General features: G+C 32.4%; 2 protein-coding genes across 2 annotated transcripts in view; one reads left to right on the top strand and one right to left on the bottom strand.

Moving 5' to 3' along the window:
* LOC131846095 (CD151 antigen-like) overlaps nt 1-25,056 on the bottom strand; it is an 81,698-nt gene extending 56,642 nt beyond the window's left edge. Inside the window, exon 1 of the mRNA XM_059195316.1 lies at nt 25,027-25,056. The gene's annotated coding sequence lies outside the window, so the exon portion shown is untranslated. The remainder of the gene's footprint in view (nt 1-25,026) is intronic.
* On the top strand, nt 7,399-10,225 carry LOC131846128 (craniofacial development protein 2-like). Its single transcript, XM_059195354.1, has 3 exons — nt 7,399-7,416; nt 8,183-8,320; nt 9,290-10,225. Exons 1-3 carry the CDS (start codon nt 7,399-7,401, stop codon nt 10,223-10,225), a joined length of 1,092 nt encoding a protein of 363 aa, XP_059051337.1.
* Nucleotides 25,057-25,410: the final 354 nt, after the last annotated feature.

The raw sequence follows: 25,410 nt of genomic DNA, 5'->3' as shown, positions 1-25,410 counted from the left end.
CAAATATTAATAACATTCATACTCGTATATTCATAATACATGGTGTATTATGAATATACGATTATATACACACACCATATATTAATTCATATGTATGTTAGTCTATAAGGTATTTATAATATGGGCCTGGTAGCCTAAAATAAATAGAGTAATAACAATTGAAGAACCACGCCCTTGTCGCTGGAGCTGTTGCCAGTACCCACGAACTTCCATCTTTCTTTTTAAATGTTGATATGACACGACTTTAACTTTATGTCTCGGTCTTCGCCTTACCCTTTTCCTTCTATTTTGTTCTTCAACAATGACAACATAAGAATATTTGTCACTAAAAACCGTTTACTCAGAATGTGTTTGGAAATTCATGAAACTACCGCTTTTACTGCTACGATATCTATACATTACTATTATTTCTTTGTGAATATAATTATATTTTAGATTTATTAAAAATATACTTATGATTATCTTAATATTTTAGTTTATTATTATATAACATTTGCGATAAGCATTTGATTTTAATCATTACATATTAGAGAAAATACGAATGAAATTACTGCACTATAATTGCACTATTTTTAATTTTAGATGCCATTGCTTAAATGCAAAAAGAATTTCAGTTTTATGGTATTTTGACTTTTTGCATTTGATTTTGTATTGACATCTAATTTGATTAAAATTGAACAGACCACGACTCTTATGGTAATCAATTTCTATTTCTGTCAAAGCGTACGTGATATCTGTGGTGTTTCAGGTGTCCATAGGATGTGGCAACTGTTTACCATCAGATGCTTGATTGTCACCATAGCGATATAAGAAAACATATAAATTTTATTACCACTGCTAGATATTATACTCTGTTTGTTTTTGTTGACTATTTACGACGTAGTGATAAAATTCAATAAAATTATCCAGAATTGGCTCTAAATCTCAATAGAGTTCAGCCTTAAGATGACCCTTATCGATCTTCCAAGATGTTGTTTTATAAGGACATTTTTATCTGTACACCATTAGGCGGTTCGAAAGGGTAAGTTGGAAATCTTTATTCAATGAGTGGTGTTAAGGCGTCATTCCATACGTTTTATTGGGATATATGCAGTATATCTTAATAATAATTTACACAATTGTTTTAGTAATAAGAATTAATTTAAATAGTTATATTAGAAAATACTTCAAATAATTTGTATATGTAATAATATGTCCACAGATATTTTTATTTACAGTCGAAGAAACTATTACATGTATATGAATTATACAGTAAGTGATAAGCGATTGGATTTGCACACGCCCTATGTTTTTAATAGTAAAGTGTGCAGTACTTGTAGTGATGTTTCAAATTAACATGATTGTAGCGAATTCCTTGATTAATTTTAATTATAAATTTTATAATAATATTAATTAGACATATCCTTTTCGTAATGTTCTATTATATATCGCTGTCGTATTAGTCCCATTTTCTTAACTCATCAGGCACATCAGATACCACCGCTTCAATGATATCAAAATTGGTTTACTCTATGTAAACCTAAACATATTACATATTCAAAATTAATATTCAGTTAACTCTGAATATATTTATTTATTATTAACCTCATTAATTAGTAATGTGGACAGGATGACCTTCAAGCGGTTCTCCCTAAAACCATCATTCATCTAAATTCTTGAAGAATTTGTATAATAATTTGATTTGATGAGCTAACTGATCTGACTTTATTCTCGTTATATCATCCTCCACTGGTGCCCCACCAACATTAGCTGTTAGGGCAGGCGGATGTATCAAACAATTACCATCATAAAAAAGACTTCAATAATTAAATCTTTTCTCTTTAAAATATTACACAAAAAATATAATAATCCGTAGACTGTGTTTTTTGCGTGCAGTGTACAGGGCGCTTTATGAAACGGGCGCGAAAAGCCCGAGTCACTGTGTATCACGTGAAGTGCGCTCGGTGGGTCGCGACGTTGACAAATTACCCCGGTCCATGTCAGGGGAAATTATTTAAAACACTCAGTGTCGACTTCTCGCAACAGCTTCGGTTTACGATCATTCTTTAATGCGATATTTCGCGAATTACGCGCCATAAACTTGAACATTATCGGTAAACGGAAATGAGATATGTTTGATCATGTGTCAGCTACGTTTTGGTAGAAAGGTTGGATATGCCATTGAAATTAGCCAGGGTACGCTGGCAGGATATCTTAGTCCTCCGGAATAATGTATGACGTATTCAATACATGATGATAGAAAGTCCGTGGTGCTGTCTACGTATAAAACTGACGTTTGCTACTATTCTCCATTCCTATGTTCATAAATTTACTAGTTGTTGCAATAATTGCTTCATAAGGGAAGGTTACAAATTTTCATTTATCACACACTTTCATCATACAAAAAATATTTTAAAACTATAATAATAAAAATTCTAAAAAAATACACTAAATACTAATTATACAGTTAAAATACCAATAAAAAGTGTTATCTAATACTTACATGTATTATTACTGATTCAATATTAATATAATAGTACAAAATATACATCGAGTTATATTATCTGTTTATTTGTCTTTCCCATTGTTGCATAAAAGAGTAATAATACTCAAATCAAATAAGAGCGAATAACTTCGTTACAGAACAAAGCTGTTTGGTACAGTCATTGCTTATATTAACTGACCCCAATGGTATAATAATTTATTATAAGCTAAGGATCAACTGATATTGTACACTGATTGTATCGATTAATTCATTAGTAAGGACATTCCTATAGACATAACAGAGGCTGTAACGCTTACATATGAATGTTTAAAACAACAACTGCTCATGTAATAAGTACGGATGTAATTGGGGATTTTTATTATTAGTAAATAATATTTAAACCATTGAATGTCTACAGAATTGTCCGATAAATACATTACGACTTTGACTGTGTTGTGAATTGAGTTACTACTTTATCTTCAGTCGGTCCGAGTTCGATCCCAGCGCTATTAATAGATTTCATGTTTTTGGTCATGAAGTATATAATAATTTATGTCTTCAGCCCTCTTTGTCTCTTAAAGGGAGTAAAATCCGAATAGACTTAATTAAGTAATAAGTTATTATTAGTAAAAGACCATCTACTCAATGTTTGTATGTTCTTCTTTAAATCAGGCATTTAAATAATATTAATTTGTATCTATATATTTATTTCTCTATGTACATTTATTTAACCAATAGTTGTTTAATTGTTCAGAACTATATTTATTCTACCTGTATTTATTTATTTGTATTTATTTTCCTCTTGGCATAAATTAGGTAGTAGTAGTTCTAATTGTAGTTTTGTTTCTTTGGTATATCTATTCTAAAGTATTCCTTTATTTATATGTCACCCATATGTACCACAATTATATCTGTTCCCATAAGGTTGCTATGAAAACATTGCTTGCATTTGCCATCTTATTATTTATTATACAGATGTAATGAGGAAAGGTATATTCTATCTATCTATCTACAGTATTGATACATATTTTATTTTTTAACTTTTAATATTCATTTCAATAACTGCTCTAAAAATATCTGTGTCCATTCTACTTGTGATAGTATACACGAACTGTCTAGAAAGTTCGTTACATTTTATATAAGTTCTGTAATAATAAAGTACAGCCACAGACGTCTGTATACTTCATTTTCTGAGCACGTTTCGAGGAGCTGTCCAGATGCCACCTTTCTCGGTACCTGTGATCAGTCTGTCGTGTTGATAATCCATAAATAGACTGAGTATACTTTCCACATCTTATTTTAACACTTGGAGTTTCTGGTCTTTTTCTATAGTTGTGGTAATCAAATTTTATATTAAACTGAAGTACAGAAACAGAAATAACACTTAATATGACAGGAAACAACGACCTTAAGAAATAAATTGTACAATGGCGGACTTATCTAATGAGGGATTTCTTGCAGTCAACCTTTGAATGACTGAGAGGAATTGTCGAGTGCTGGGAATAGAAGCTTATACAGAAATGATAATAACAATAAAAAGGAAAAAATAAACACATAATAAAATAAATACGTAAGTACAATATATAAATATACATATTATAAATGTACTTAAAAACTTATAAAGTAAAATGTATATATATATATACTATAATGTATAATACCCAAAAAGTATCATACCATACAAAGGATATTTTTTAGACTTACTTTATTAATAATATGAATACACCATTTTTAATGACGGCATATAATTGGCATCTGTACAGTGCCATCTATTATTCATAAATTCATTAATTGATATAATACTAGGTGGAAAGTTCAAAATATTCAGAAGAAATATTTGATCCCCTCTCTCCAGTCAACACATTGGTAAAGAAGAAGTAAAGAAAACAGAAAATACGCCTCCGTATTTTTCTTATTTCCCTTTATGCTGACCCATATTTATCAAAAAATTCTGTGAAAATTTTATCTCCAATTCCTCTAGCGATTTATACAGCAGACAGTTTTTATGTCATCATGATTTTACAATTTTATTTAGTAATTTGTATATAAAGTCAATAATATGTTATATGTAGTATAAAGTATATATAAAGACCTTTATTGGGCACTAATTCGATTGCACCAAAAATCAGCTTGCAAGTTGTAGAGTGAGTTTGCTAAAGTTTTCCCAAAAAACTACTGATGGAGGTTTTTGAAAATGAGTAATCAAGAATTTCATTAAAGTGGAGCAATATTTGTTTCTGTATTACAATATATCCAATCCTAACATATCATATGGGAATGTAATTGGATGTGAAAGGGAAATATAATTTTCTGTAAAAGAGTAAGGGTCAAATTCTATAGACTCAATAGAATGTATTATAAATAGGGCCGACCCTAGACGTATGTATCTTTTGGGATTTTAAAGATGCTACCATACGTACCCTACTCTGGAAAGTTTCTCCAAAAAAGAGAGAGGGCAGCTGTCATACCTATATTATTCTGATATTCAGTATGACGTTATACAAAGTAGTTAAGAATCAGATGTTAGTCCTAATAAGTAGTTTCTTGCTACTTAGTTTCTTGATTATTATAATGGTCAATAAAAGCATTCTTTCGTACTATTGTAGTACTGTTTCCGGCAGATATCTTTTCTCATTGGATGTATGTCATTGGCATTTTAAACTTTTTGGGCCTACGAAGTGTTTGATAACCAATTCAAAATCCTATGATGATGTTATAGATAAAAAAATGTAGGTATTGCTATTTATAACGGGCTCTCAGATATATATATAATCATTTGATTTCATCATCATAAAACATATTAAAGTTTATTCTTCATTATTAAGTAGACGATACGAACGGAGAATGTTTCTGATAAATAAATTCAATTTGATTACTTAGTCGATTATTTAGTGAACAGCCTTTTAATCTTTTCCTTTTTCTTCAAAGAGGATTTGGAAACAGAAAAAAAATACAGTAATCTACGTAAATGTTTGTTAGATGGCGAAACAAGGAAAGCAATAGATAAGCCATTTGACGATTGCTGGGTCAAGGACTCGTTAGATAAATCGACAAAATGGCTTTACATCAGTAGTCATCCATTTTAATTCTCTCAAGTATTATCAAATGGACTATGCCACAGATTCTAGAAGAATTTTTGTATCAAAATTAATAAGTATGGGTTCGTAATAAGAAAGGAATTAGGAAGGCTGTAATGAACTCTCAAGGGAATCGACCCCTATAATTAGGTTAAATACGATTTCAGATCTTCGCATTTGGCGAAGTGGATTTTTCTTAGATAAGTGGCCAATTTCTTCATCGCCTAGTAATGTCTATGTGATAGTTGAAATATATATTGTCACGTATATTTAAATATAAATTAACATTGTCATAAAGTTTCTTTAGTATATTCTCGTATATACACTTCTAAAGTAATATATTTTAAAGTGTATATATATTTCATAGGTATTCCCATGATTGTTTCTTTTTTCCTTTTAGATTTCAAAGCGCCTTTACTAGAAACAAACCCACGCTTCACCCACGCGAAATTCGATATCTTTCATGTTCGTATATATTTTCAAAAATCCTTACTCGTGATAGAATTTTGTGTGATTCACATTTCTATCTCGATTCCTATCTTACCTGTAATAATATGAATACATTGTTTTATATAGTTTTGAAGATATAAATACTTCATATATTTATGGTTATATATGGTAGGTCCGAGTTAATGAACTAGATAGTAGTTATTAAACTAAATATCACAAAGAAAAATTTAAATTATTTTTTAAAATTTTCAATCGAATGCAAAGTAAAATAAAAGTTCAAGTTTAATTTTCAAAATAACAATTTTATTTCTAAGTGAATATGGTAGGTACAGTTTTATGAGCATATTAAAAGGGTTTTGTCTTATCATACTGTTTAAGACTTGCATTTGTACTAGCGATACAGTAGTACAGTAGTATTAGCAATACGCCAGTTGTCAACGCACGTATTATATATGCATATAAACTTTCCAAAAAGAAAAATTAAAAATTGTATTGAAAACTGCATCAAAATATTGACTATTTAGAAAAATTAAGGGTAGTTTGAGAAACATACAAACGACAATAGTGACTTTGTCTTATACTTTTGCAGATGATAGAAAGGGCATGGTGCCATGAACGGTGACGTTCGATAAATCATTACTAGGATTGAAACCAGATGTGGAAATGGATGTAGAACGAGGAAAATGACTCAGAAACTGGTGAAACAGAATAAATGTAATGTAAAAGCTATCCTCCAGAGCCCGTTGGGAAAACTGTTCAGAGCTGGCAACGTGCACTTGATATAATTGGTATTGGACAGGCTACATCGAGCATTTATCATTAGGAGTAATCGTACATTAGTCCGCTATATATGTAGTATATAAATATAAATTAATCGTTTCTATACTGCAGAAATAGCTGTGAACTATTGGCTTCCCAGGGGTGTACTGGGTGTCTATGAGAAAGGAAAGCAAATCGTAATACGTAATAGATAATGGTGGTTAAAGTAAGATACTAATCCTGAGGGTCAATTTATGTATTTGTATTATATTGATTTTATACCGTAACTTTTTTTTTACAAATTTTAACCATACATAAGAGGTTAATATAAAAGCTATAAAATGAGTTAGTCGTTTTGGAATTTGAAGTAATAAGCATGCATAATATTTGGAAATTTACATCGGATAATGGGATTTATATAGCTATTATTTATTTTTTATAGATAATGAAACCCTAATGGAATTAAATAGTAGTAATTCCAATTGTGCAAGTGAAAAAGGTAGAGATAAAAAGATTTCAATGAGTTCGCAGTGAATTCGCAATAAAGATTCCCGGCGTTTTGCAAAGAAGTTGAAGTTGAAGGAATATTACACGGTACATTGTTATCAATCGTCTCCCAACAGATTTAAAATGGTGACCTTATCTTAAATGACATCAGTTGCTTCTGTAAGTAGAATAGATGTAAGTAGAATGTTGCTTTTATATATATATATATATATATATAACATAATTTTTAACATTAGGAACTCACTATTCTTAGTCCTTTATAACTACACAACCTTTTCAATATAATATAAAAGGTAATACAAATTACTCAAGTGTTTAATTAAAATGTAGGCTATTTTATTATACTTGTTGTTGGGTTAAAAAGGGATCGGGCGGAAAGATAGAAAGTGGTCGAGATTCCGTTCAAATTAATCAGGTACATTTGTGTAAGGGCTTGTACATAACAACAAGTGCCAGATCGTTTAATTGGATGTACAGATTTATTTGCAATTAAAACTTCACTCGCTTTGAGTTAAGTCTATAATAGTTGCTAAGTATCTATTAACGACATTATGATTTTATAGAGATCCAAATATTATTTTTATTTTTTGTGCATTACATTTTCATATCGTCATTTTCATTAACAAATATACAAAGAGTCCTAAATATAACTGCTGTTTTAGCTTCTGTTGCTCTGGTAAAGAAGCTCAATATATATTTTATTTATTCAATAATATATCAAAGCCTGTAATAATTTTATTATATATTGATACATACTAATGTTATCAATTCTAAAGCGTGTCTCTCTGTCTTTCTGTTTATTGTTTTTTCACGATTAAACGGTTGAACGCATCTTAATGAAATAAAGGTATGTAAACTGTATGACGAGGAGGGATATAGGCAATTTATACATCTAAATCGTGAGTAACAACCAGTGTGTGTATAGATCAGAGTAGAGAGATTTAGAGACAGGAGTGATCACTACAGTCCATTAGCATTAGCTACACTAGAGAATTTGCCGAGTTGTCGATTCGAAATACTGAGTCTTATTTTACCAGCGCTCGTGTTCATGGCTTTAGGGCATGTAGGTACGTAGGAAATATTACCCGCTCGTTAGTGGCTCGGTCCATCCTCTTGGGTATTTGTTCCCGGCTGAGATTTGTACCTGCAATCTATTAACATAAAGTTACGGAAAGGCCATTGTGTTTTTGTATTGTCTTGGACATTTCGATTACGTTGAGACTAGGTAACTTACTAGGAGTTTTCGTGAGAGCATATAAGATTTTTATTATTATCTATTTCTATTTACCTACTTTAAATCTTCTCCGGCGTTTCATTTTTTATGAAGCGAAAATAATCTACTTATCTGTTTGTCTGATTGTGTGTTAAAGTTTCTCGCAATAACTTAGAATATTGGATAATTAGGATCGAATCACAGAAGATGTTGTTAATCGTAGGTCAGCATAATTATAGACTAAAGATTTTTGTCTCTTTTATATAAGTGGGACTTTCAATATGGACCAAATTTAATCGCAGATATATACCTTATTCCTTACAAATTAAAGACGTCTCACTATTCTACAATAAGTACCGGTATATGTAGTTATAAGTGGTATAGAGCATGCCGTATAATTACGTGTTAATGTGCAGCACAAATGCATATTAATACGTAACGCAAAACGCAGCCTGCATGAACCATAATACCACACCTTTTCAGAATATAGGCGTTATAGCGTTTCGCATGATGACTCGGTCTTCCTTTTCTCTTAATACTTATCCCTACACACCCCTTCTTAAAGACCGCCAACTGACTTACAATGCCCTATTACCAGTGCTCATAGACGGCGGTTATCATTTACCATTATGATTTTATCGTTATTTTCATATATATTATGTAAGGGAGCGCGGGGATGTAAGGGAGCGCGAACACCAGCCCAGTGCTCTAAGTCAACCTCACCTGCTCGCGGTACATCCTGCTAAATAACAGACGAGGCTCTGACGACCGACAAATGGCGGTATAACCATTCTAACTACACAGTTTCAAATCCCACAGACTGATGATGGGCAGCAGCGTCATCGGTGCGAGAAACTGTTTGCGATCGCCAACCCGCATGCCCAGCGTGGCGATTATGGGCACATTCCTCCCATGACAGGTCCTACACAACCATGGCCCCTAGTTCCCGGCCGCTCTGCTATTCCTGGCCAAGGCGGCGGTTATGGTAACGGCAGAGCAAGGGGTGCTAAGAATCCCCGGGCTACGGTAGGCCGCCAACACTCATTGACCCTGGCTACGTATAACGGACGTACACTGCGACTGGATGAACACCTCGCGCAACTGGAAGAAGAACTGAAATATATAAGATGGCATATTCTTGGTCTTTGTGAAGTCCGAAGAGAGGGGGAGGACACCATGACTCTGGAATCTGGCCATCTTATGTATTTCAGGGAGGGAGAACAACCTTCCCAAGGTGGTGTCGGGTTTTTGGTCCATAAGACCCTAATAAACAATGTTGTGGAAATCTCCAGTGTGTCGAATAGGGTTGCGTATCTGGTATTGAAGCTAACTGAGAGGTATAGCCTTAAAGTTGTGCAAGTATACGCACCGACATCGGCACACTCGGATGATGAAGTAGAAAGTATGTACGAAGACATATCCAAGGCCATACATAACACCTCAAAGGCATTCTACAACATTGTTATGGGGGATTTTAATGCTAAAGTGGGAATCCAAACCGGCAGCGAATCGACAGCTATGGGACCACATGGTTTTGGTAGTAGGAATCATAGGGGGCAAATGCTCGTCAACTTTCTAGAGAAAGAGGGGTTGTTCTTGATGAATTCTTTCTTCAAGAAACAACCTCAACGAAAGTGGACGTGGCAGAGCCCCGACTCTATGACCAAAAACGAGATCGACTTCATCTTGACGGATAAGAAGCGTATATTCAGAGATGTCTCTGTGATCACTAGGTTTAAAACCGTCACAGATTAGTTCGTGGCTCTCTGAATATCGATCTCAAGCTGGAAAGAATATACGCTCCGGCCAAATATGCTCCAAACCATCGTTGGTTCTAAAGCATTCCATTAAAACTGGAAAACCGGTTTGCTGTTTTGGAAACCACAGACAGTATTGACCAAAGACTCGATACTATAATAGCTTGCCTCAAGTTGAATTTTGCGAGAAGAGGCGTACAGGAAAAAGGACTAGACTTTCGGAAGAGACTCTGCAGCTTATTCAACATCGACGCGACAAGTCCTCGACGCTAACATCACCAGAACACCGGGTACTGAATAAAAAAATATCTAAATTGGTACGACGTGATCTCCGATCCTCGAACACACTTTTAATTGAAAAAGCAATTGAGCAGAAATCAGTTTCGTCCAACAGAGAGGAGGCACTTGTCGAAGGTAACCACATCTGCTTACCGAAGAAATAGTTGAAGACTTTTTCGGAGAACTGTACGCCTCAATGCATATCGGCCTGAATCTCTTGTTGTCGATTCCAGAGCTCCTCTGACACGCCACTACACTGAGGAGATGCCCGTTAGTTACGAGATCGATGGCTCTTAAACAGCTCAAAAATGGAAAAGCCCCAGGTGAAGACGGAATAACCACTGAGCTCCTGAAGGCTGGAGGTACTCCTGTACTTGCGGTACTCACTCTTCAATACAAACAGATGGAGTAGGGCCATAACATCAAAAAGGAGATAAAACGAAGAACTATCTAAATATATACAAGCTATTTTCAAGAGATCACGAATCGGCTTGCGCGACATGAGTTTCAACCCCGGAACAGGCCGGGTTTCGAAGTATGACCATTCATTACACAGTAAGTTATACAGAAAACGGAAGAGTATATTGTGTCTAGCTTATCAGTATTATCGTTTTTCTGTATTCACGTACCATATATATATTTGAGATGTCTCTATAACGTTGACCGTCCAAGTACAAACCCAGCAGACTAAGCATATCCACCTAAAGCGTGGTGTAAGACAGGGGGATGTTATATCCCCTAAATTATTACAGTTTAAGTTATATCCCCTAAATTATTTACAACTGGATATATTTTCATATTTCATTAATGTCAACGGCGAGAACATCTCTCAATTTGCTGACGACATTGTCATCATTATTTTTAATTTATATTATGAATTGGACAAAACCAAGATCATGTTCAATGTGTGATTATTATCTCTCGAATTGTATATTATTTATCTAGGGCAATAGAGAAAGCTATAACCAGTGCGTCCTACCCGTCATGACTTATTTACGATACGACTGGACTATGCTTGGAGTTTCTCTATAAAATATTTACTTTATTCAAACGTAGTGTAGTTACGTCTTGAGAAGGGCTGAAGATCGTGCCCAGTGGCGTGCCTTGGGAGAGGCTTATGTCCAGCAGTGGACTGCAGTGGGCTGATGATGATGATGATGATCATTTACCATCAGATGTGTCTTAATTTAATCAAAAAAAGTGCATTATAACTGTACGCCAGCTTCAGTATATAAAAACCCTTACACTATTTTTTGACTATAAAATAGAGGTAAAATAGTTTCGTACAGAGAGAATTTGGGATTGCTAGAAGAAATAGTTGGTAAAGTTGTAACTCACCTGAGTAAGTACTGCCGTGTTACGTCTGATGGATAGTAAATGTTGTGCAATCACTAATACAAACAGAAGGGATAACATTACGTCTAAATTGTGAGGTACAAGGGATTTTATGACCTTATTATGTGCTATATTGTTGCTTATCAGTATTAGTTTTTTGTATTCACGTATATATTTTAGTTTTGGTGCTATTAAGTGTATATATTTTCATATTTCAATAACTTTAATTTGTAACATAAATTATTTTTAATTTATATTATTTGTCTGTCTGTGTGATTATTATTAATTTATATTATTTTAGGAATAGAGAACTAATTTAGATATTATTTACTTTATTCCTGAGTTCTTTAATAGATTGAAAGATCTTTTTAATTTAATCACATATTGAACCCTGCTAGAAAAAAACCTAAATTTTTGACTATAAAATATTTGCTATTACTATTAATTCGGTTTCCTTTTAACGATAAAATATTCGTCCTCAGATTACAATCTATCTTCATATCAATTTTTATTTAGATTCGTTCAGCCATTTGTATGAAATCGCAAGTCAAACTTCTTAATTTATAATAATTGTATGGAAGCGAGCATTGCAGTTTGTTATACAACCTTATTAAACATTTTAGCTATTGCATTAAAATGTCACAAAGGTAAAGTTACTTATGCCATTCCATTAATTATTTTTACAGGCAAAGTTACTGATAAAATACTATAGCAAGTCGGTTAACACCGCACGCGTTAAAACTACCAATTTAATAAAAGAAGGTAGAACTAAAAGATTCCTTTTAGTTTTCTGATGAATGAGGTGGGTTCAGCGATGAATCGGGCTGCTACATGCCAACTGAGTGCAGTTTCTAATGGACCATTAACCGTACACAGTTCAAAGCTTTGCTTCCTGCCAACACTCTACCAGACAGAGGGTTTTTCGCTTACGACACATGGAAACGACACAGCGCTGGAAGGCGTCGAATTTATGGAATTACAGTTGCAATTTTAAATTGCAAATTGCCGCCCGTAAATTATTGAGCAGGAAGTCTTTATGAAAATTTTATCCCTTTTGCAGTTTTGTTATTTTTCTATGATAATACTGCTCTACTTTTCTGGTACGTATGTAATATTTATGTGTTAAGAGGCACCGGCCGTGATAATAGATAACTATAAATTATATATTGACGGCCTCGGCTGTCTAGCGGTTTAGCACACCGCCTTACTTCCGATGGTCTCGAGTACGATTCCTCGTACGGAACAAACATTTGTATTCATGAGTATGATTGTTTGTATTGGTCTGGGTATTTTCTATGTAAAATATGTAAGTATTTACCTTAAAAAAATCTATGTGTTTGTATCAGTTATCTAGAACCCATAACACAAGCTTCACCTAGCTTAATTTGGGACTGTGTGTTTGAACTGTTTTGGCGCAATGTGAATTGTCCTAAGATTATTATATTTACTTTGTTAGTAATTCCATTCAAATAATTATAATAACATTTATTAATAAAATGATATTGTTTTAATTTGCGCTACTGTCACTATGACTAATGACTGACTCAGTAAGAGTCAGATTTCTTAGTCTTTTAACATCTATACAAAAGAGCAACACTCAAGTTTCTTGCTCATTCTTCTTGTGATGAGTCTGCGTTCAAAATGAGTGGTAAAATAAAAAAACTATTCAAAAGTATTGAGTTTATTTGAATAAAGATTATTTATATTTCTATTTTTTTTCTACGTACATAATCATGCCCATAATATTATCATGGTAAATATCACCGTGAATATAATTTAATACAAATAATGTTGAATACTTGAAAGAGAACTGTTGATTATACAAATGATATTAAAACATTTAACGCCACTGAGTCATCTTTATAGAACATCATTTAGAGAATGATAAATGTTCAGCTTCATCTTCAATGCTTCCAAATTATCCTTAATTTTCCTGGATGATTAATTGAAGGTACCAGGACCAGAAAATCCACAGAAGTGACGTCACAGAAGCACGGAACAGATTTTCTTAATTGAAGTGTCATTAAGGTGAATGATGGAATTGGGTGTCTAGAACTTATGAAATCGAAGATCTGTGGTCCGTATGCATCAATTAATGCATCTTTAGTAAAGTTATTATAGAATATAGTAAAAATATAAAATTTAAATTCATAACAGAACAGGAAGTTATTACCATACAAGTACTTACTAAGTAACTCTCTCTCTGTAATATTAATTTATTATAGTGAGACTTTGAACATAATATTTGGCATAGAGAAAGACATAAGTTACTTTTTATGTCCAGATTTTGTTTATGTAATGATGATTTACGTGATATATTTCTGGTTATGAATGAATCATATGCTAATAAAACTATAGTAAAATAATATGTTTAATATGAGAAACAATTGCAACAGTACTCAAGTCTGTCACAGTGGTGGTGGGAAGTGAACGGGATTGTAAGTAATATAAAGTATTAGCCTCATTTTTTTATAACAAGTATACGGCCCATCTGGTGGTAAATGATTACCGTTGTCATTGCTAGTAATGTACTATATTAGACCGACCTCCACGTGGACCTCGAGAAACTATCGTTGTTATTTTATGGTAAATTTGCCACAATAGGCTAACTGATCTCACTTCATGCTCATTCTATAATCCTCCATTAGTGTCCAGCCGGCGTATACTGTGATCGTAGATGGGTGCAGTATACTATTATATTATCATTGATTAAAAAAATGTCCGGTCACGTAGACGATGTCGCGGGTACAGTAAGTGAAGATAACAAGACATGCTCGTACTTCGTAGCATAGATTATTATCACGGCACGTATCTGACATAAATAATGCTCCGTGTTCGCTAATAAGAAATAACTTAAAATATAATAATTTATATACCTTCACGGCAGTTTTTCGAAATGAGGTAAGAGGCATTATCAACTGTCGATTTCAAGATGAATACGACATTTGGCATTTTGCTGGGTGTTTTGGATCCCAACGTGGTAGGGGAGCAGAGCGTAAAAGTTTTTGTCTAAGGCGTGGTAGTAAACCACTAGACCGCAATGCTTTCAGATAATAGTTAAAAAAAAAGTATATTGTAATATTAATAGTTTAGCGCACAGGTTCACTTTTGATTGTTGCAGTTTTGATTCCCGCATGGTGAAATGAATTAGTATTCATAAGTATAATTATTTGTACTGGTCTGGGTGTTTCCTATATATATTATGTTTGTATTTATAAAAAAAAATATGTAAGATTCTATGTCAGTTGTCTAGTACCCACAATACAAATTCTAATTAGCTTGTTCACGCTGTGTGAATTGACCTGGGTTATTATTATTAGAATCCACCTTAAGATACTGTATATCCCTAAAGCAATATTTAGGCGAGTGAAACTATCTACTAGTTTCCTCTAATTGTGCAAGAAACAACTTTATGGCCATTTCACCGTCGGTTGTACATTTTTTGCTTCCACTTTCAGAAAGTTACCTGCCTACGTCACGCCTCATGTTTTTCTCTTGATTAAGTTTGCTTTCGTGAACTCGTATTCGTTTTATTTAACTTTGGCATGATTGCTTCTATTGTAGGAAGCCACGCGTAATATATGATTAGCTTTCAGATACATTGACTGAATATTAAATTTCATTGTGTTGTCTAATTATAAATGTAGACTATATTAATAATTTTATAAAAATCCTATTCCAGATTTGAAATTTACTTAATTTATTGTTGTTTACGTGAAGAGAGAGTATATTTACTTATACAAAATTACTTAGAAATATTTTTTATTATTCTTTCTGTTTTTTTCTTCTACTCCCATGACAATATAAGAAAATTTATTTCAATACTTATATCTAAGTAAGAGAAACTTCTTTTTGTAATTTTCATATTACCGGGATACTTCAAACATTGGATGGAGACCCGATTTGGTACTAAAGCGATTTTTATATAATATGTAACTAAAATGGCAAACAACTTATAGGCCCTCTCAATGGTAATGGTAACACTTTTTTATTCGTGTGGAAAATTTTATCGCATTGCATCCTATCGGGACTCCGGCGATGTTAGCCTAACCTGTACATGAAGTAGAGCAGCTCTCGTCTCATTATTAGGGCGACCTATTTCGCCCTTTTATTCTGCTTGAACAACACCATGGACGTCATGATCTGCTGATCAGCTCATTAGCTATACTGGAAGACTAAGACTGCATGTCTTTTAATTCTGTGATTAAGTTTAATATCACTACTTTATATTTCCCTTCAGTGGAACAGCTTCACAGCTTGAAAATGGCCGCTAAAATAGGTAACCACAAGAACCACCAGTAACCAGAGAGAGTTTTGCACAAAGTGTACGTCGGAAATATACTTCCGATAATGTTCATGATACCTATATGTACACAGGTAAAAGGATTATATAAATACACTGCTACAACCTACAGGTTATTGTAAAAGTAACATATAGCGTGTTGTAAGAATTGAACAACGCCATCTAGGAACAAAATGTAAAATCCTAAATTTATGTAATAAAATAGAATAGAATAGAAAATCTTTTCTTCAAATAAACCTAATTTAAGAAAGCAATTTTGAATAGTATCCATAGTTATCCTTCTTATAATCTACTGCTCATTCGGAAAGCTGACTCATCACAAGAAGAACATGCTATAAACTTGCGTGTTGCTCTTTTGAATAATCGTTGAAAAAAGAACATTAAACATGGGTACTCATCAAACATTGGATGGCCATCGTGTGGAGACCCGATTTGTCACTAAATCCAATCGAGCCGGCTTGTGATTTCTGAGTAATGAAGCAATTTACGAGGATTCCATGTCACACGGTTATCTAACGTTATGGTTATCGGGATTTCTGTTTTAATGGATACCCATTATAATGTAAATCTACGTCAAAACAATGCGGGTTTTGTTCTGATTGATGAATATTTTACTGTATTGTATTTAGCATATTAGTTGCCTGCGGTGGCGTTGGAATTAATTTTTTTTTTATAGAAATGTCCAAAAATACAAACAAAGCGGGGAACGAGCCAAGTTTTGAATATATAACTTCAGTCAATTTAGTATTATAAGTTAATATGTTGTTGGTCTGTTTCGGTTTCCGTAAAACCGCCTCTTGCGTATCCATCGAAATTTCTGAGAGTACTATCTTTTAAAGCCAATTTAAACGAAATAACACTTATTGAAATTCATTATTATAAAATATAATAGTTATATTGGCTAATAAAGTTTATTATTATTATTATATAAACAATTATTACAATAATATAAAATCATAGAGATTTTGTAATTGATTTTTTAATGCCATGCTCTAATTTTAGTCCATATAATTTTATTGATGCCGGAAGTATTGCTTGAGTTCTGTCCAATTCAGATCTGTATCAAAGTAGCCCAATATTGGCTTATAATTATAAACTTCGCTAAGGGAATATTCTATGCAGATAATGAGATTAAAAGTTAAGACGAAACTGAAAACCTTTTATTTTTCTTTACTGGGGCGAACAAACAACACAGTGAATTTGCAGCAAACATTTATTTAACCTCTCAGATATACATTTGTGTTCACGACACAAATGCTTGTTATGTGAAGATCGAAGATTGAATCCGCGACCATCAAGAAATAAAGCCGCGACCATCGAAGCTGTCACTGTACTTAAGTACTAAAGATGTATTTAATATTACGCATTTATCTACCAACTACAAAGTGGGGGGAGGGAGGAGGGGAATATATTGTTAGTGGTCCCATTACTAACTCTTTCCTTGAAAATATCGCGGTCACATCGTACTAACTTAGCTTGCTGGCGTGACTTCATGCTCCTCATATCATCATTCACAGGTGGCCCGCCGGCGAATATGTTAGCGCAGCCGGGCCACGTTTTCATTGTGATCTATTAAAAAAATGATCTTGTTACAAAATATGAACTAATACAGCTCAGCTGAAAGAATTTATGAGTATAAATTAATTGCTCTTTGCAAGGTGCCGCCGCAAGTTGCAAAAGATGAAACGTTCCTTGTAAAACTCTACCGCCAATAATGCCAGAAATAAATTCGTTTCAATTATTTAAAGGAAATCCGCGCAAATGCGGAAATGCTTTCGTGAACCGTGCCTAGTAAATCTTATTCGGATGCTTGTTTTGCTAACAATGGGCGGAAGTTTGAATTTTGTATTGAAAAATATGTTCCATGTAGCAAAAAACATTTCGTTGCGCCAACAGTTTGGAATAGATTTATTTCTATTCAATATATGAAAAAAAGGAATATATTTATTGGAAATTCGAAGGGAAATATACTTTTCTTTTGTTATTTGAATGTCGATTAAAGTCATATGTGAAGAAATGAAATATAAATTATACCTACATATATAATTTAAATTAAAGATTTCGCTGTGCAGTACGCATTTATATCGTAGTTATATGTCCAAATCAGATATTAACATTTCTCAGTCAAGGCATACGAGACTATAGGTCCTCGTTGTGTCTATTTATTTTATTGTAGAGTTTTGACCAGAAGATGGTCATAAGTACACTGTCATGAAATAACTAGATTCCTTCTCACTAGATCGCAACTGATTTCAACTCATCATCAGAATTGCATGAAGTGCAAAATATCAAATATTTTAATACTAAACCTGGTATTGAAATAAGAAGAAGTGCTTGAAGAATAAACTTCAGATGAACAGAATATGTGGAACGCATAATGTATACTAAGCAATTTAAATAAAAGGTAGTATAAAATGCAATAATACTAAACGTTATATGATTATTTTAAAATTTGCATATCTTTATAGACAGTCAGTATACAATGGCATAAAGGGGTGAAATTTTATATAGCTTTATGTGAGCTCATAAACTGGAAGATATGGTTTAGGAATAGAATGAAATAGGACACAATAAGGTTTGGCACAAACACTTTAAATCTCTGTTTTTATGGAGATATAACTAAATAGAAACATTTATGCTATATTTATTTGGTGTCTTATTATATTTCTCTACATGATCTGTTGTCTATATATATTTCTTGGCGATATTTAGTAGAATGGAGAATTATATCACAAATGCCGAATGGATTTCAGATATGATTTAGCGATTGATAAAGTTTGCATTTAAATAAATTTACTTATGTTTACTGATTAAAGTGGTGCATATGCTTAAAAATATATTTGTATATAATAGTAATAACCCAATACAATTCACACAGTCTTCTCACAGACCAGTCTTAAACTAAGAATAGCTTGGTTTGAGACTAGTCTATAAGACTATATTACTATGGGTACTGAATAACTTATAGAAATACATAATACATTTTTTGTTATGTACATATTATAGAAGATACCTAAAGCAGTACAAACGTTCATATTCATGAATACAAATGTATTTATCCTATGAAGAATCAAACCTGAAACCATCGAAACCAAGGCGGCGAGCTGCTAAACCGCTACAATACAAGACAAACTGCAATTTTAATTTGTCGCATATTTTATTTAATTACTGTAAGTACGTATATAATCGTTAGCTATTGCTTTTAAACAATTTCCAGCATTCTCTTTATTTCGCTTCTTGATTTGTATCTTTACGAGCCAAGAAACAAAATTAAGTTCATTTCCGATTGTCCACGTGCTAGCGACCATTTCTGACTGAGTTGGAGTGCACCCAACCAAGAGCAATTAGAATCGCTCGGATGCTTGCTGTTGAATGGTACTAGAGCGACTACTATCCATATACTGTGCTGTGTTTATATCCCTGAAAATGTATTGTTCACAAATCCATACGCTTACAACTAGTGACAGATCTCAAATTCGGCTTCAATGTATATATAAATAAATAAATAACCCTGAACAATTAATACAGCGCTATCTAGTCCCACGGTAAGCAGTTTATTTTATACTCTTCTTATTCGATTTTTATTACACCATCAAAACTCTTCTCACTAAAAGGCGCAAACGGAAACGCATTTTTTTTATAAATATATAATATACATAGAAAACACCCAGACCAATACAAATAATCCTACTCATGAATGCAAATGTTTGCACCGTGCGAAGAATCGAAGCCGCGACCGTCGGAAGTAAAGCGGTATGCTAAATCGTAAGACCACGGAGGCAGTCAATTGTATATGAAAAGTGCATATCCTTGAAAATGGTAAAAGTTTTTTTCTAAACAGACGGTTTCGGACATTACCCTCCCTCATAAAAAAATACAAAAAGTAAAAATAGGTACCTAAGACAGAGGTACTACTCCAGGTGACTTTGCACACAGTTTACTTCGGTGAAGACATTAATCAATAATCGAACTTTTCATAATCTTCAACTTGATACTTCCTTTTCATTTCTTTGAGACGATGTTCTAATTACGATATTTAATATCTTCAATTAATTTTTGTCAAAATGCAAATAAATTAAGATTATTTTTTTATGTTATATAATTCAAAATATAAATAAGATGGTAAGTTTATTTGGTTTCCATAAATTATATATACATAATATATTTAATTAATGGAAACGAAATAAACTTACTATGTTATTTTAGATAACAAATATTACAGGCAAAGATGCATTGAGCAAAGCTTCGTCTCACACTTTGTATTTATTTATTTTGCCCTCAGGCTATTGATAGCAAACGAAACGATGTAAAAAACGAAAATATTGAAAATTCATTAACTTCCCGCCTGTATATACCATTCCAGAATATAAAACTTCATTCCATTTTAATTTAAATTCGCAATAAAAATACCGTTTTTCTTTCTTTCTGAAATAGATTCCAGCACTTCACTTAGCGTAACGACAGACAGCATACGGAGTCCAGAGCCCTGAACGTGACATCATGAGTTCACCCTTACCTCGATCCCCTTTTTTATTTGGCTATTTGGGGGAATGGATTTATTTTATTGTGGCTTTACCCGAGTTTCCCGTTTCATTCTAAATTGATTGTATGGGCTTAGGACAGTATACTTACGTTTGCTACACAAACAAGGTTTAGAAATATGAATAATAAATAAATATATATTCAATTAAAAACGATCGGAATTCATGTATTGTAATGTAAAGAATTATACAATCTGAAGGATTTTCTTGACAAATGTATAATTATCGACTGGAGAGATCCTATTTTACTACTGTTATTATTATTATTGTTTAAGATTATATATTTATATTAAGTTTATTTGAATAAAGATTATTTCTATTTCTATTTTCTCTCTTTATAGATTATTTATTATAATTTATAGACAATAATATTTTGCATGCCATTGCTATGGCAAAACAAATTATATTATGCTTTAATTGTCATCTTTTGTACTGTGTTTTTGAGCAAATAACAAATTTTTTTATTGTAATTTTTATGAAGCAGTTACTAAAACTAGAATAGAATAGAATAGAAAATCTTTCATTCAAATAAAATTAATTTAAGCAACTTTTTAATTGTTAGTTATGTAATGCTCTTTTAAGTAATTATTGAAACTTTACATTTTTAAGTCGAAATGTGTGAATCCAAACAATCAATTAGCTCTAAGGTATATTTAGTTTAGTTTACCCATTTTAAGTCGTCCGTACTTGTGGAAAAATGCATTCTAAATGGGCACCAATCGTACGAATAATTACTAGATGAGTAATGAGTATATTGTTAATTGAGTATCACAGTTTATTCGATTGCGTGAATCCAATTAACAGTATTATACAAAATGATAAAATGTTTCATCAACTTTGTAAACGATTGCTTTTCGATTGAACAATCCAATTTTATTAATTAACGATTGCAGTAAATTTAATGGAATTTTAGAGAATCCATTGAATCAAATGGTAATTAATGATATTTAATCAGTGACCAATGACTAAACTAATACTTGAATATATGTAAAATAATTTTTGTTAGAAGATGTTTATGCACAAATAAGAGATTTATACTGAAATAGAAATAATCTTTATTCAAATAAACTCATTACAAGCACTTTTGAATAGTTAAATTTCGATTTTACCACTCATTCGGAACGCTGAATCATCTCAAGAAGAATGAGCAAGAAACTTGTGTCTTGCTCTTATGAATAGATGTTTTTTTTATATATACTGAATTGTTAGAGTGAAAATATCTATCATATCTATAGTGGGTCTGTCTATCAGTTTCATATCTCTTGAAGTGTGAAGATATTATGTTTGACAAGATCGACTGCTTAATTTTTAAATAAAATATTATTTTAAAAAAGCAAAGTCACTGACAATTGCTAATATTGTAGATGTTATCGTAAAATCTACTTTCAGTGTACACGCGATAGCTGTACGAATAAATTAATTCAGCTGATTGGTAATTATGTACCAATTTCCGTCCCTTTTCCGCACCTTCATATTTCCACGCCTGCCGACGGTTTAGAGGGAAAATTACGTGATTAGGAAAGTGATGCGAGTTATTAGGGTCGTGGAACAGTACCTACCTGAGGACTTCAATGTAATATAATAACACCAGGGAGAGCATGCGACTTTATCTTCGTGGACTTTGAATGAAAATTAAACCACGGGAACGTAATAGGAAATTATTATAATTTCAACAGTTTCTTGTCCTTATAGAACATAGGTAAATTTTTGCAGCGACTATTATCGCTACAAAATGAACAAAATAAAACATTTATTAAATAAACTACATATGCTGTTGTATTACTTAATATATTTTTATTATTTTACGGGCACGAACCACGAATTACACGAGTTTATATTAAATATTTAAGATTTTCAATAAACCATCTAAATCTAGAAGAATTAAATGATTAATTGTCTCATCTCCACTATACTGTGAAGTCAGCAAGGGCAATATCATTATAATCCATTAATATAAAAAAATCATGCAAGTTATGAAAAAATATGATACAGTATTACAATAGAGTGAATAGTCTTTACTCCCCAAGTAAATGTCGTCTCATTTACTAGCAAAAACCTTTTTTAATGATGACTAATTGGCTTCGTTCATGTCACTGGAGCGCCTTTATTACTCAGGGTGAGGCTTAGCAGCCTTGAGATGTGATTTTATTAAGCCATACGACAAAATTAGGCCTACAGATTTTTCTCATAATACTTGTTTAGTTTATAAGTACTTTCATATCAAGTCAAATTAGATAAATAGATTAATTGTTTAAATTCAATATTGTTCAAATTAGATAAATAGATAGAATATGCTTTATTTGTACTATACAATTATAGAAGATAAGTATAATTAATGAGTAAACTGTATGTATATAAATACTATAGTGTGTATAAAAGCAAGGAAAGTTTTCAATGCAACCTTTGGGTAACGGATATAATTGTAGGAAATGGTAGTTGATAGGCAAATAAGAATAACTAAAATGATTCAATTTATTTCAAAGTTTATAAAGGTCTTGACATCTGTACTTTAAAAGTGATGATATTGTTGAATAGGACCTTTTAATCGTAACTAAATAACGTATTTTTATATACCGCAGAAAGGGAAAGGTAAACACGCAATAATTATAAACAAATGGAAAACTGTATCTTTCTAAAACAGAAAAAAATATTACATCGTTACTATAAAAAAATTCATTAGCGATCACTATCACTCACTTTCATATTTATAGTTTCACGATTTTATACAGAATTAGAAAGAAAGAAAAACATTTACTGGCTATTATAATTACTATACTAACGAAAGGATGACAAATAATTGTAGGTGAAATCGCGATCGGATCGCACGCTGAAAAATAGCCAAATGGGCGTGAATTTACCTAATAGTGTCATGTTACTATGCCATTTATCACTGCAAACATTTTCAGCGAATATCTGAAATTATGAAGCGCTAGTTATAATTTATTTGTTATAGTAAAACCCAAAGGTAAGGCTAACTAACAATGTATTAAAATTATTATCTACTACTACCTGTTACACGCGACACCACTTCACTGCTTTTTGAGGCAAATCCTTGACCTATGTTCGTTTTCATGATATATAATATATATATATTGTTATATTTATATCTTATTGTTTTTCATTATAATACGTTTAGCTATTTAGTCTTCAAAATGAAACAAATACACTGTAGGGGAAACAGGATTGTCAGTAATGTGGACTGAAGGCCGCATTGTTAGCGACGTCCCATGTTAGGTTGACCATCATTATAAGATGGTTTCCAGGAGGAATCGCGTGGAGTGTATTCCTGATGAATTTGTCATAATGGGCTACCTACCTCATGCTCATATTATTATTTTCCACTGGTGTTCCGCCAGCGTAAACCGTTAGCACAGGTGGGTACAACATTCCATTATCATCAATAAAATAAAACAAACGGCTGTAAGATCCACACGTATTCGAATTTATAATGTTAATATTGTATAACAGTATCTAGTTATATTATTTAGAAATTCCTTCATAGTTTTAGCTTATCTTGATCTTGGGTAAACTCTGATTTTTATTGCCGTAATTGACTATTATAGCTACTACTCCAAACTGCTATTAAAAGGAAGGAAGGAAGGGCGAATGATCAGTGGCCTAATTTGACGGTACGGGTAGTCATAATACTTACAGAAATATTTATTGCATAAAACTTCCGTTAGATGACACATCAAAGATTAATACAATACAGTACAAAACTATTGAATAACAGTTATTTCGTTTATAAGTTGTAGCAAAATTATTGAAAGATTACATTTTCTAATATTTTAGTAGATCATTTTATGTTCTATCATTACAAAACCTTGGTAGTAATACTATTTTAAAGACCAACAATAGAGTTATGATGTACTTAGGATTATAGGTTTATATTATGAGCACTTTTTCATGTTTTGCTACAAACTGTAATAGACTAACCGAAAAGATTTTGGTAGATCATAACTTTTATATTGCATATAAATATTTCACATAAAATAGACGAGGGCTCTCCCATTTATTTAAAAATAGATCTTATATCGGTGATCTCGGTCGTCTAGCGGAGGTGTGCTAAATCAGCACACCACCTCAATTAAGATGGTCGCAGGTTCGATTCCTCGAAATATAAAAATATTTTTATTTATGATTATATTTATTCATACTGTTCTGGGTGTTTCCTAAGTATTTTTATCACTTGGGTAGTACCCATAACACAAGCTTTGCTTAGCTTAGTATTAGATGGTGCTGTGTAAATTGTCCTAGGTTCTTATTATTATTATGGAAGTATAATATGATTCTTATTAAATGGTATACAAACATTTCTATTAAAAATTTCAATTTCAATACCTGACACAACAGCAGTCTCGAAGTACCTGTAACAATATATAATTTTGCTAAATAACAATAAATCTATTTATTTTTATCTATAGGACTGTTTTTTTTAGTAAGAAATTTATCTCAATATCGAAAATGAAACAGAAAACTGAAATTTAAATCAAAAACTGTGTCAAAAGATATAATATATGTTGGTACTTGTTTAATATCAAAGGATAGAAAATGTTATTTGATCTGACGAATATCAATAAATAAGCCAATTTCTCTAGAATCGATTTGGTTTTACAATTTCGGGGATTTGTGCCCATCGTCCCTCACTGGACGTGGTGTGGTGTCCGACTTATGGCGGCCATCTACGATCAGAATGCAAACGAGCGGTCTGTATGAATTATTCAA

The sequence above is a fragment of the Achroia grisella genome, unplaced genomic scaffold (assembly GCF_030625045.1).
Source record: "Achroia grisella isolate CSIRO2021 unplaced genomic scaffold, CSIRO_AGI_Agris_v1 utg501, whole genome shotgun sequence".
NCBI classification, from domain to species: Eukaryota; Metazoa; Arthropoda; class Insecta; order Lepidoptera; family Pyralidae; genus Achroia; species Achroia grisella.
The sequence above is the reverse complement of the archived record's forward strand: the minus strand, read 5'-3'. Positions and strand labels throughout refer to the sequence as shown.

What these genes read in the sequence shown, in the direction of transcription:
- LOC131846128 (XM_059195354.1), top strand. An exon ending in TGTTCATGGCTTTAGGGCAT is followed by an intron (nt 8,321 to 9,289) that starts GTAGGTACGTAG and finishes CAAATCCCACAG; the next exon opens with ACTGATGATGGGCAGCAGCG.